The 14489-nt window shown below is 47.0% G+C and overlaps 1 protein-coding gene across 1 annotated transcript; it reads right to left on the bottom strand.

Moving 5' to 3' along the window:
• Positions 1–1883: 1883 nt before the first annotated feature.
• LOC125532565 (ankyrin repeat-containing protein At2g01680-like) lies at positions 1884–4967 on the bottom strand. The gene is made up of 3 exons (XM_048696584.1): positions 4379–4967; positions 2840–3378; positions 1884–2721 (listed from the first exon to the last, which is right to left on the bottom strand). The coding sequence occupies exons 1-3, from the start codon at positions 4965–4967 to the stop codon at positions 2008–2010; spliced, it is 1842 nt and encodes a 613-aa protein (XP_048552541.1). The 3' UTR covers positions 1884–2007.
• Between the last annotated feature and the right edge of the window lie 9522 nt (positions 4968–14489).

Here is a 14489-nt window from a genome sequence, read left to right as displayed (position 1 = left end):
TTGGCAGTAGTTTGTGTGATTAAGGGCAAGGATGAACCCACAAGGGAGCTTCAAAGTACTGAACTGCACAATAGCTACCGAGAACTGCTCCAACAAGCTAGTAAATATATGTATATTATCGAATTCATGCTCCAGTCAACTCATTCAAAAGTTCAAACTGATGGAGGGAGGCGGACAATATATTTCAACACTCTCCCTCACGTCTAGGTTATTTTAGTCCTTAGACGTGGGATCAATGTAGGCCGTAGAACCGTTTTATTTTAATACTGCGTTGGCAGGGTCTCAAGACCTCTTGGCTCGGATACCATATCGAATTCATGCTCCAGCTAACTCATCCAAAGTTATTTGAGGCCAGGCTATAGATCTGCTCATCCAAAAGTCCGAATTGATGGAGGGAGGCAGACAATATATTTCAACATATATATCTTTTTTCAAAAGTTATTTGAGGCCAGGCTATAGATCTGCTCCAACCACGTCTTCTGATAGAGATGGTATGATCAGTTTACCTCCGATAAAAACAGTAAAGATTCCGTGTGGTTTGGTACATTTATTTGTGAGATTGAACTTAACGTTCCAGAATTACAAATCACAGGCTCCCTGATCTCAGATGGAGGTGAAACAATTTTGAGAGGTACACTCTGCTCTGGTATTTTCTTGGTATGTTGTGCCTGTTTTTCTTGTCTGTCTCAAATTGTTCCCAGTTCACTGAGTCAAGTTGCCTGACCTACCTAACATGCACATAGATGTAGTTGATGTGTGTCATGACAAGAAATATTGTCAATAACCAGCAGTAGCACAGTAGATGATAATGATGTGAATCTTGGGACAGCTGACCAAGCGGTCAGCTTGGTAAAAACAGAGCCTCAGACCCACATGTAAGTGCTTAGCGCCAACTCGTTTAAAGGCCTGGCCTGTGTATCTTGAATTCTAATCTCCGAAGAAACATAACCATGCATTTTAAACCCGTCCCCTCTGTGTAGTTCCTCATCGCCCCAAACCCGCCTGACTTTGCCTTGTGCGATCCTTGTTAATTGTGTAGGGATCATAGTCACTCACATCATTTTTTTTTAGAAAAGGAGGATTACCCCCGGCGTCTGCATCTGGGAGATGCATACGGCCACTTTATTGATTATTCTCGAGGACCTTACAAAGTATTACAACAATGTGCCTGAATCCACCATTTTGGCAACACATGCCGCTACTCCTATCCAAAAAGATGAAGGGGTGCTAGCTGGGCCACTACCCAAACCACTCACCTAAGCCTCATGGCAGTGCTGAACTAGCTGTTGGAGGGCCGGCCGCAATCTTAGCACAAGGCCGGGCTGAAGGTCATTGAGCCACTTAATCCAAACTACATTTCAACCGTTAATCAGTCACACCCGCCTCCTGCTGCTGGAACAACCATAGCTATTTGGAAAACTATTACTACTATTCCATGTTCTCCATATTCTTGACCAAAGCAAGACTCAGTAACTCCAAACAGCATGACTTACGCTACTGTCATCTTCGGATTTATGGAGTAGCATTTACACTGACAAGTCATATGCACGTTCGTTTGCCCTGGAATCCCACACACAACTCGAGTCAAACTTTCAACGTGGTAAAACCAGCGTCACCTAATTAATCTGTTCGGATTATGTACTAGTCGCGATATAATACCACACAGTGCAAAATCAACCATACATGCTTTGCGCACAGACGTCGGATACACAACCATTCGGACGGACTGCAGTCTTAGGAAAATTTTGGCAAACGTTGTTTACTTATTACAAGCACAGGTACTCCAAGGAAAGAAAGTTACTCCCTCTGTCCCATAATATAAGAGCGTTTTTCACACTACACTAGTGTGAAAAACGCTCTTATATTATGGGACGGAGGAAGTACAAGCCAAGATAACTCACACCATAGGTTCTGAACAAACATATGCTGATGAATGACTAAGTCACAAAGCTTAGCAGGCCCACTTCGTTTAGCTTCAGCTCATCACATATTTGATACCTCTTGTCGTCAGTGGTTTCGGAGCTTCCGTGCAATTGCAGCCCAACCAAAGATAATAATGAAGGGCCAAAGTCCCATCAACAGTATGGAAACAAGCGTGTATGCAAGCCACTTTGATGCGCGAACTGGTCCCAGCCGAACCCATACCGGTTGTGCAAGAATACAGAACTTCATTAAGACTTCAAGACCTCCATATAGAGCTACGAGAGGACTGAGCACACAGATCACAATGCCAGTAGCTTCAGCAACTTCAGCTAGCACCATATAGACACCCAGTCCAAAAGCAGCAGACAAGCATGTGACCGAACTATACAAAAAGTACACAGATGTGTTCAAGTTGATTCTGCGGCTCTTCATGTTAATCAAAGGAGATCCAGAGAACATGAGACCAACAGTAGCTATCGAGGCGCAAATGAAAGCTAACGCATTGGCCATCATGAACGCGTCAAATGTATACGTCCCAGCAAGTGTTGGTGTGCCTCTGTTGGTATGATCGTCCGCTATGAAGCCTCCGGGAACAGCAAAAGTTGCACCAAATGCCACAGTTGTTATTAAAACTGAACCGATGCCTAGTATTTGGCTTGACTCTTTCACCTTCTCTGCTTCTTCAACCTGCTTTTGTTTTGATTGATTACTATAATTTCCTTCAATCTGATGCGGGACAAGAAAACTATGTCTAGCACCGCCCGATAAGAGTGCCCGGTATATCTGGCAATCACTGTTCTGAAAAATAAATAGAAGAGAATATGAGAACCTTCAACCTATAGAGGTATGAGCCATTGACTATTTTGTTTCGCTAGAAGAAGCAGACTTGAAAAATTATGAGGTGAGAGTATGTTACCCATTCGTAATGCATTCCATGAGGAAGCAAGGCTCTGGCGATATCAAGGGGAGTCTGGCTTTTGTTATTTGCTAAACTTAAGTGCACTCCTTTGTTCCCATATAGAGGACAAAAAGTTCGAAGCTTTCCAGCCCGGACTGCCAAATGCAATGCAGTGTTGCCATCATTGTCTCGCATATTTAAAATCCAGTCTAAAGAAGGAGTTTGGCATACAAAGGAGACTATGTCCAATCTTTTTCTCTCAACTGCAACATGAAGGAATGTCCGTCCCTGAGCAGTGCGCAATCCGGCACTACTAGGAAACTTTGCAAGAATAATGCTTATGGTAAATTTCGTGCCCACAGAGGCAGCAACATGTATAGGAAAAAATCCATTGTTAGTTGCCTGGTATACTGGTGCTGGGTTAGCTTCTAATAACTGTCTGAATTCATTAGAAATAGAACCGCCGACACCTGAAGCGAAGTGAAGAGGTGTAATCCCGTGTCTATCCCCATAAGTGGTAAGGCTAGTATTCCAGTTCACCATATGTTTTGCGACACCTGAAAATGTTGTATTTGTTCGTTAGTCAAGGGGAGTGAAGAAACATGACGATCAAGAGATTATCTACAAGAAAAGTTTTCAAAGATTCACTTCTTTTCCGTACAACCTTGACAAAACAACCTAATAGGGTTATACGGTCATGTCAAGGCTATCTTTGAACCAACTAAATAGTTCGAGCCTCACTTCTATTCTACCTCAGTAGCAAAAACATCAGAAAGTCTTGCACCATCCCTCACGTAATGTATACACATCTGCATACAACAAAAAATACAGCCAATGGATTTTAACTTTGAAATAATTTATGCATCTACTGTAACTCCTAGGCTCTAGACTGTCCCCACGGACCAACACAAGTCTTACTGGCACACATTGTCTTTACTCATGCACCTTTTTTTTATGAGCTTCCAGAAAAGATGATGCACCTTATTACTCCCTACGTTCCTAAATATGTCTTTTTAGAGATTTCAAATGGACTACCACATACGGATGTATATAGACATATTTTAAAGTGTAGATTCACTCATTTTGCTCCGTATGTAGTCACTTGTTGAAATCTCTAGAAAGACAAATATTTAGGAATGGAGGGAGTAGTGTAATATCAATCCTATAATGCTAGGATGAAACATCTACTCCATCGGTAATTTGTAGCCCCAAACTTTGAAAATAGAAAATTAATACCTTGAAAAGTTGCAGCATGTAGTGCATTTTGCCCGTATGGTCCGGAATATGAGAGATTGCCATTGCTTTTATAATGCAGTGTCCGTGCAATGGCATATTTTGCCAGTACAGTTGCTAGGTACAATGGTGAAGTGCCTTCTTCAGGATAATTACCCAACTCGGGATCCACCGTCAACAGAGTCACCACAATATCCTCATTCCCAGTGCGGACAGCGTCATGCAAGGCCGTCTCCTTAACTCCGTTTTCCTTTCTCAAGAGTTCATGCAACCTATTGGCACCTCTAGCTAGTTCAATGAGATAAGACACCATTTGGGATTTACCTGCTCTGGCAGCACAATGCAAGGGCGTGTCTCCCATTTTATTCACTGCAAACAGGAGGCCTTGGTCCCTCTCGATGATGATGCTAACACACATCAAGAATTTATCGCTGTCACCATTGCTTGCAACCGAATGTAGTGCGGTGTCTCCCATGGCAGTGACGCCCTTCAGAAGCAGAGCCGTTGTGGGTGAAGCAGGCTGATCAACCACATTTTCTACATCTTTACAAGCTTGCTGCACCGTCAATCTTCCTTCAGTGATGTTGCCGGCAGGGTATCCCACTAGCAAGTCAAGAAATACCTGAGTAGGCTGGACCATTGGTGGTGCTTGTTTGTCTTCCTTGCTGAAAAGATAATTCATTGCCATCCAGGAGCCAAAACTTGCCGATGCCAGCAGCAAGGGATTTATAGGCACCGGCTTCCTTTCCCGGCCAGCTGCAGCAGGCAAATCATTGCTGCCGGACGGCTTCTTCTCCAACTGCTGGGCATCCCAAAGACCAACCGCCAGAGCATTTGACGAGCTCTCTCCAACATTGCCGGTGCTCGATGGCATCGCCAACACCGGAGGTGCAATGCCGGTGCTCGACGCCATCGCCAACATCGGAGGTGCAACTCCAGTGCTCAACACCACCGCCAACATCTGGTCAGCCCTCTCCATTGCACTCTCTGCTTAGGAACTACTCAAGGTATGTATGGAGCTAGCTAGTTATTTTGTGCCTCTACTTCTATCCGGGTACACCCTTATTAAGTATATAAGCCTGTAAGAAATGCAGCAATGCCTACTCCTTTAGTTAAAGACGTAGTGAGTGGTATGCTGAAGACTAAAGCCTCCTCCGTCTGTCTTGTTTCTTGGTGCTGACCTGGTGACTCTTAAATCGGACCACATGGCTGTCAATTGTCAGCTCTTGTGCTTTTAGTACTCGTCGATCAGTGTAGCACATATAATCTATCTTCCCAATGAACTGGGGATGCGGGAGAGCACATGACTGACGCTACGCTCCATAGTCTGACTTGAGGGCCTCCAGTGTGCTTTCTTCTCTATGGTCAAAGGACGACTTGAGGGCTGCGATAATTTCCTTGTTTATCTGCATTGTCCTGGAACTACGAGCGCCAAACTTTGAAGACTAGACTGGGCTGCTTGATGTATGCCAAAAGACATGCACATGACATATGCTTCAAGGAAAAACAGTAAAATGAAAACACATAGAAAATAATATGTAATTTATGTTCTTTTTCATGTTTAGAAAAATTAGTGCCCGACTGTGTTGTATGCAAAAACATCTCCTCGGTAAAAAAGACAAAGTTTTGTGTTCTAATAAAACATGAAAAGCTGGCAGTCTACTTGAACCTCATAGACAACTCACAGTGTCAGGAAAATGGCAGCGCAAACTAAGTCGTCCTATGGCCATTTTAAGTTGGCAAAACGACTCAGAGATGCACAACTGGTATAACGTAGGTGCCAAATTTTTTTCTTTTCATGCTCGGCCTTAGTGCCCCTATGAAGGTGGCAGGGAGTCCTTAGCCTTTGAACCAAACTCTAGGGAACTCTTGATTGTCACACGTCTCAACTGCAATGGTTGGCTCAAGCATCTTGCATAATAGCGAAGACGGAGGCAGATAGAGCTGTTGAACTGAACTGAACTAGTTACACATGCGCATATGTCTATAGGCTGATAGTGCACTGTGGGGAAAAAGACAGGTAGTGCTGTTAACGGATCTTGTTTATGATAAATTGAGAATGGATTGGATCTGTGCAAAATTGTTTTAAAATCATTTGTTCAGTAATTCTATAGTCAAGATAACCGCATTATCTAAAAAGTACTACCTATGTAACTTACTAGAAGAATGTTTTTTGGCACTATGATAGTGTCAAAAAACATCTTATATCAAGTTATGGAGGGTGTATATAGATAAGGTGACTAGCAAGCATGATCTCCAGTACAGATATGTGTTTTTTTACTACTGTGCAAATCACTTATTGGTATTTATGCGCATATAGTTCTTCATTTCAGTACTTCAGTTTTGAGTCCTGCTTTACCGCGTGATTTTTGGGTGTTACCAAGTACATTATCATGACACTCAGTGTTGTAACCTGATCTTGTTCAGTTCCTTGCTCTTTTCCAGTATAGTTTAATCTTCTTTATTATCATGAAACTATGCCTCTTCTTGGCTTGCTCCTAGTAACTAGAGATTTTACCGAAAAAGGCTTTCGCCCTGCTTTATAAATAAAGCAACCACCGAGCACAAAGTCCACAAGGAATCATCCGAAACATACACACACCCAACGCCACCGCGCGAAGGTCCAACACACGCACGAAACACAACACACAACACAGGTTCAGCTGTGGGCACAACACAACAAGCCCAACAAATCAACAGGGAACGCACAGACAACAAACGGCAGCGGTGTCGATGACGAAGAAGAGCTAATCTGGCTCAGGCGGTGGTGGGGGTAGCGGCGGGGCCATCCGGAGAGCCATCGCGCGAAGCTGTGTGATGATGGAGGTGATGGCGTCTCTCTCCCTGGGGCGGCTAAGCGGCCACCAAAGCTGCAAGTAACCAGACCATTTGAACAAAGCGTCAGTAGCACGACGAAGAGGGATATGCCGAGTCACAAGTTTATTCCTAACAGTCCACAGCGTCCAGGCAAGGACCCCAATGGTCAGCCACCTAATGTGGCGCAACGTGGGGCGGATCGCCTGGAGTTCAGCAAAGAGAGTGTGGAAGGTGGTATGAGCCCAGCTTCCACCCACAATCTCGCGTAAACAGCTCCGTAGGAACTACACAGACATGCAGGTGAAGAAGATATGGTTCGAATCTTCTTCAGGCCCACAGAGTGGGTAACACCCATCACCAGGGCCATTGCGCTTCGGAACCTCAACGCTAGAAGGGAGGCGACCACGAATCTGCTGCCACATGAAGATCCTAATTTTCAAGGGGAGGCGAATCTCCCAAATGGGGGAGAGAGCCTCATGGCCGAGCGAGGGGGCGATGGCCAGATAGAGAGATCTGGTGGAGAATTGACCGGACGGCTCGAGGCGCCACCTGGCGCGGTCATCGTCAGACGTGAGGTCCGGCTCATGGAGAGCAATACAGTCAAGCAACTCTTGCCAGTCCGCATTCTGAGCAGGACCAAAGGGCCTTCGGAACGCAAGCCGCCCTAGTCAATAAGGGCGGTCACCACGGAGATCTGAGGGGCAACCGCGAAGGAGAACAGACCTGGAAAGTGGACCGCTAGTGGCGTATCACCAGTCCAGCGATCAAACCAGAACAACATGGCGGTACCGGAACCAATCGCGATCGAGGTCCCGATCCGGAGGACAGGGAGGAGCTGAATGATGGATTGCCAGAACTGGGGGCCCCCAGATCGCTGACAGAAGGCGAGAGGCTAGCCTCAGAGGTATTTCTGCCGAATGATGCGTAGCCACATGCCACCATCGCCGTTGCTAATCCTCCAGAGCCACCGAGTCAGAAGGGTAATATTCATGCGTTTGGAGGACATGATCCCGAGGCCGCCCTGGTCGCGAGGTTTGCAGATCTCAGACCACCTGACCATGTGTCATTTCTGCTTATCACCCTCGCCGACCCAGAAGAAGCGCCCCTGAACGGTGGCAATCTCGTGATGAAGAGTCTCCAGAAGGCTATAGAAGCTCATGATGAATAATAGGAGGCTGGAGAGGGACGAGTTAATGAGCACCGAATGGGCTGCTTTCGAGAGCCACCGACCCTGCCAGGGCTCAATCCGGTGTTGGAGCTTCCCCACCGTGGGGCGTAGCTCGGCCACCGTAAGCCTGGTGTCACTAATGGGTATCCCCAGATAAGTCGTGGGGAAGCTCCCAAGCTGGCAGTTAAGCCGATCCGCTATGCTCTATCGCTCGTCTTGGGCGTAGCCCAATACCATAACCTCACTCTTGTCGAAGTTGATCTTAAGGCCGGACATCTGCTGGAAGCACAACAAGAGGAACTTGAGGTTCGAAATATCACTCTCAGAACCCTCCACCATGATAATGGTGTCGTCCGCATATTGGAGGAGGGAGACCCCGTAGCCTCCAACAAGCTGCGGGACAATCCCCTTAATGTGTCCCGCCGCCTTGGGGAGAAGGGGTCGCCCTGGCGGACCCCACAGAACATGGGGAAGAACGGGCCGATCTCCCCATTAATGTTCACCGCTGTGCGGCCAGAAGAGACCATCTGCATAACTCTGGTCACCCACCTATCGTCGAAGCCTTTCCGAAGCAAACATTCTCGAAGGAAGGTCCAGCTGACCGTGTCATAAGCCTTGTGGAAGTCCAGTTTCAGGAAGACTGCCTTGAGGTGTTTGGAGTGCACCTCATGGAGAGCTTCGTGGAACACCAAGACTCCATCAAGGATATAGCGACCCTGGATGAAGGCCGACTAATTAGGGTGAGTGATCCGGTCAGCTATAGGGGACACCCTAATGGCGTACCCCTTGGCGAGGATGCGGAAGATGACGTTAATCACTGTAATCAGCCAAAATTGTTGGATGTCCGAGGCACCCGTCACCTTTGGGATGAGAGTGATTACCCCATAATTCAGCCGGTCAAGGTCAATGGTCCCAGCCATGAACTCGTCGAATAGGGCCATCACCTCAGGTTCGATCACCTCCTAGAAGGTCTGGAAGAACTTCACTGGGAGGCCATCCGGGCCTGGGGCCGGGGAGGGGTTCATGCCCTTAATAGCCGCCCAAACATCCTCCTCAGAGAACGGGGCCGTGAGGGCCGTGTTATCCACAGGCGAGACACAACAGTGGGCAGGCCAAATGTCTTGCACAAGGGCAAGCCCTCCCCGAGGGGAGGCAGAGAATAGGTCTCTGTAGAAGCCATCAACATGCGCCCGGATGTCCTCCGGCTGCTGAAGAAGGGTCGGACCATCCCACAGCACGGGGATGGAATTGCGGCGCCTGCGGCCACTAGCAATGGCCTGGAAGTAGGTAGTATTAGCGTCCCCCTTGAGGACCCAATTCTGCGTACCCCGCAAGCACCAGTGGGCCTCCTCGTCAGTGTAGATGACCGTGAGCTGATCTTCCAAGTCATACCTAAGCATCCATTCGTCTGCCGAAAGACCAGCAGCGTCATCCCGTAGGTCGAGGGCCTAGATGCCCTCAAGGGGAGCCTTCTTCCGCTCACGAATGTCCCGACGCACATTTGCACCCCACCCTTTCATGAATTGTCATGATCGCTTGGCGCAGAAATGCCAAGAATCGATGACCGACAGGGCCCTATGGGGGGCGTCCCTCGCCTCACGCCACCTGGCGATCACCGCGGTGGTGAAGCCTGGTTGACGCAACCAGTAGGTCTCAAAACGGAAGCGTGGCGGCAGAGGGGGGCGCTCATTCTTCGAACAGAGGAGAAGGGGTACGTGGTCGGAACCAATCCGCGTGATCGCCCGCAGCGATGCCAGGGGACACCGAATGTCCCACTCAGGGGAGGCGAGAACTCAATCGAGGACCGAGCGAGTTGGATCAACTTGGCGGTTAGTCCAAGTGAACCTGGCCCCGACACGATCGAGTTCCCGCAGCCCCATATCAGCGATGCAATCATTGAATAATTGCATCCGAGGAAAGTTCACTAGATTATTGCTCTTGTCTTCTTCCGTCCGGATGAGGTTGAAATTGCCGCCCACTACTACCGGGAACTGGGCCGACGCAACCTTCCTCCGGAGCTCAGCGAGTAAGGTCTCCGACCTGTGGTGGTCGGCCGGACCATAAACCGCAATGATCTCCCATTTAAAATATAAGGACCTTTCAAAGACCTCCATGCTAACAAAGAACTCGCACCGGTCCATGCCCCCAACCTCAAGGGTGGCATCCTTCACACCTAGGAGGATGCCACCCGAGTGACCTGTACTCCCACTAGAAGGGAGCCAGTGCCAGGCGAACAGGTCGGAGCTCAGATGCTCAAGCTTCGATAGGGAGAATTCAGTATGCATCGTTTCTTGAATGGCTACAATGTCGATTCGCTCGGTTCGCATGTACTCAATGAGTTGGCGGCGCCGACCGTCTTGGCCGAAACCGCGGATATTCCAGAATAAGGCTCGCATCACGCATCCATCGGGGGGCTACTTGGCCCCAAGACACGTGACGCGCTCTGGGCGCAGAGGGCGGCGGTACGGGAGCGAGTGCGGCCTCGGATCTCAGCCGGGGCGGCCGACGCGCGGGGAGGGGCGCTCGGGGAGGTCCCGAGCGGCGTTCCAGCGGCGGGGGGAGGGCGTGCACGGGCCTCGGCGAGCCGACCATTGCTACCTCTTGAGCACTGCGTTGGATTTCCCCGAAGAGGAGAGGATGATGCAGCAAAGTAGCATAAGTATTTCCCTCAGTTTTTGAGAACCAAGGTATCAATCCAGTAGGAGGCTACGCGCGAGTCCCTCGTACCTACACAAAAACAATAGCTCAACGCAACTAACGCGCTTAGGGGTTGTCAATCCCTTCACGGTCACTTACGAAAGTGAGATCTGATAGAGATGATAGATAATATTTTTGGTATTTTTGGTATAGAGATGCAAAGTGAAAAGTAAAAGGAAAAGTAAAAAGCAAATCAATAATAAAGTGATGGAGATTGATATGATGAAAATAGACCCGGGGGCCATAGATTTCATTAGTGGCTTCTCTCAAGAGCATAAGTATTCTACGGTGGGTGAACAAATTATTGTTGAGCAATTGGCAGAATTGAGCATAGTTATGAGAATATCTAGGTATGATCATGTATATAGGCATCACGTCCGAGACAAGTAGACCGACTCCTGCCTGCATCTACTACTATTACTCCACTCATCGACCGCTATCCAGCATGCATCTAGAGTATTAAGTTAAAAACAGAGTAACGCCTTAAGCAAGATGACATGATGTAGAGGGATAATTTGTTGCAATATGATAAAAACCCCATCTTGTTATCCTCGATGGCAACAATACAATACGTGCCTTGCTGCCCCTTCTGTCACTGGGAAAGGACACCGCAAGATTGAACCCAAAGCTAAGCACTTCTGCAAGAAAACCAATCTAGTAGGCCAAACCAAACTGATAATTCGAAGAGACTTGCAAAGATAACCAATCATACAAAAAAGAATTCAGAGAAGATTCAAATATATTCATAGATAGACTTGATCATAAACCCACAATTCATCGGTCTCAACAAACACACCGCAAAAAGAAGATTACATCGAATAGATCTCCACGAGAGAGGGGCATTGTATTGAGATCCAAAAAGAGAGAAGAAGCCATCAAGCTACTAACTATGGACCCGAAGGTCTGAGGTAAACTACTCACACTTCATCGGAGAGGCTTTGATGATGATGTAGAAGCCCTCCGTGATCGATGCCCCCTCCGGCGGAGCTCCAGAACAGGCCCCAAGATCGGATCTCGTGCATACAGAAAGTTGCGGCGGTGGAATTAGGTTTTTGGCTCCGTCCCCGATCGTTTGGGGGTACGCAGGTATATATAGGAGGAAGGAGTACGTCGGTGGAGCTTCGAGGGGCCCATGAGGGAGGGGGCACGCCCTAGGGGGGCGCCCTCCACCCTCGTGACCGCCTCGTGGTTTTCTTGACGGGGGGTCCAAGTCTCCTGGGTCTTATCTGATGAGAAAATCACGTTCCCGAAGGTTTCATTCCGTTTGGACTCCGTTGATATTCTGTTTCTCCGAAACACTGAAATAGGCAAAAAACAACAATTCTGAGCTAGGCCTTCGGTTAATAGATTAGTCCCAAAAATAATATAAACATGGAAAATAAAGCCCAATATAGTCCAAAATAGTAGATAATATAGCATGGAGAAATCAAAAATTATAGATACATTGGAGACGTATCAGGCATCCCAAGCTTAATTCCTGCTCGTCCTCGAGTAGGTAAATGATAAAAACAGAATTTTTGATGCGGAGTGCTACTTGGCATAATTTTAATGTAATTCTTCTTAATTGTGGTATGAATATTCAGATCCGAAAGATTCAAGACAAAAGTTCATATTGACATTAAAATGATAATACTTCAAGCATACTAACTAAGCAATTTTTTTAGAACCGGGCTTTTACCCCTCCATTGCAAAGAACGGAATACAACCAGTCCAAGCTAGAAAAACAGGAGGGGGGAAAGAGGCATAGCGAATTCTATCACTACCAGGAAACCCACCATACTCGCTCGCCGTCGAAACGAGTATCATGGGGCGAAAACCTGGGTAGCACAGCATAACACCTAACCTATTACATTCTCAAAAGATCAGATCAAAGTATCAAAACACACAGCCGCACGAAACTCGAAGGGGGAAACAGTATTGGGATCGCCCGCCCGTCATCTCCTCATCCAGCCCGCCTCCAGAGAGCATCAGGCACCTTGGATTGGTTTCTTGACAGCATCACACATCTTCATCAACTACATCGTCCCAGTCCTGATCATCTCAGCTCCAGCGCGAAGATCCTTAACATCCTCTCCTTGTTGAAGCCCTGTCCAATATAATAGAAAGGAACATAGAGAAAACACAATCTCAAAAGGAGTCTTAATTTGTTTCTTTTCAAAAGTAGCTCGATTGCGTGCCAACCAAATGGCCCAACATACGGCCGCTAGTCCCACTGTATGAAACTTTTGCTTCCCAGGAAGGAATTTGTGGCACCACACAAAGTATTGCCAGTAATTCGATGGGCATCTATCGGTGCCAAGAGATACTCCAATGGATCACCAAACAATCCTGGCCACGGGACAAGTAAAGAACAAGTGCTTCACCGTTTCCATCTGTTTGCAGAAAGAGCAACAGGGATTCCCTGTCCATTTTCTTTTGCTCATCACTTGTCTAGTAAGGACTGCGTCTTGCGACATTTGCCACAGAAAGATCTTGATTTTAAGAGGGATCTTGGCTTTCCAAATCCATCTATAATGGCATCCACTCAGGGGTCTCTCCAGCATTTTATATACTGACTTAGTGGTGAACTTACCATTCTGGTTGAGTCCCCAGAAAATACGATCATCCCTCTCAGTAAGGGGGATTTTATTGACCACATCACGCATATCTTCCCATTGCTTGGATAATTCAGGGGTAAGCCTACGTCTGAACATAGAGGCGTCGTCAAGCCTATCTTTTTGGTCCAGGGTGCTTGTTGGGTAGTTGCAGATTTCAAACAAGCGCGGATACTGATCTTGAAATGGGGTCAGCCCATTTATCGGATCTTTCCACAACCTGATCAAGTTCCAAGCCCCAGTCTCAATCTTTCTGCCCATCATATATATATCTTTAATCTTGAGCAAAGCTTTCCAACAGGGAGAGTCAGAGAATTTGGGGGAAACTTCAGCAACAGAGGTGTTGCGAAGATATCTGGCCCGGACTATATCCTGCCATAGCCCATCTTGCGTCTCTAATTTCCACCACCATTTGACCATGAGACTAATATTTTGCTTTCTAAGATCTTTAATACCTAAACCCCCTTTATCTTTGGATCTACATATCTTGCTCCATTTAACAAGATAGTATCTCCTCTTTTTGTTGCACCCTTGCCAGAAGAACCTACGTCTGTGTTTGTCTAGTCTCTCTATGAAAGTTTTATTCATGAGCCACATAGACATGTGGTAGAGAGATATCTGTGTGACAACAGAATCAAGCAAAGTGTGCCTCCCTCCTATTGAGGCAGCGTTGCCGATCCAGGCCTCGAACCTCTTGAGGTACTTACCAACAATAAACTCCCAATCGGAAGATTTTAGATTAGTATAGCTCACAAGCATTCCCAAGTATTTGAGCGGGAAACTGCCAACCTCACAGTTGAAGCTTTCTGCATATTTTTTCACCGTATTTTCATCTCCACCCATAGTGAGGATCTCACTTTTTTGAAAGTTAACTTTCAGGCTAGACATCATTTCAAACATATATAGCAGCAACTTCAGGTTGACAGCCTTATCAGCATCATCCTCGATACAAATGATTGTATCATCTGCATATTGCAGGACCGCCACCCCATCAGGGATGAGGTCTGCAGCCAAGCCCACAATTAGTTTGTTCTTTTGGGCATTTTTGATCATTTTAGTGAGGCATTCAACTGCTAGGTTGAACAGGAAAGGAGAGTGTGGGTCCCCCTGCCTAACCCCTTTTTTGCTTTGAAAATACGGCCCAACACTACCATTTAGT

Source organism: Triticum urartu, chromosome 1, assembly GCF_003073215.2.
Source record: "Triticum urartu cultivar G1812 chromosome 1, Tu2.1, whole genome shotgun sequence".
Lineage (NCBI taxonomy): Eukaryota > Viridiplantae > Streptophyta > Magnoliopsida > Poales > Poaceae > Triticum > Triticum urartu.
This window is presented reverse-complemented; position numbering and strand designations above follow the sequence as displayed.

Coding starts and splice junctions, on each gene's coding strand:
- LOC125532565 (XM_048696584.1), bottom strand. CDS start 4,967: ATGGCGTCGAGCACCGGCATTGCACCTCCGGTGTTGGCGATGCCATCG. Junction 3,379..4,378: donor GCATTGTGCTGCCAGAGCAG/GTAAATCCCAAA, acceptor CAACATTTTCAG/GTGTCGCAAAACATATGGTG. Junction 2,722..2,839: donor ATGGAATGCATTACGAATGG/GTAACATACTCT, acceptor TTTATTTTTCAG/AACAGTGATTGCCAGATATA.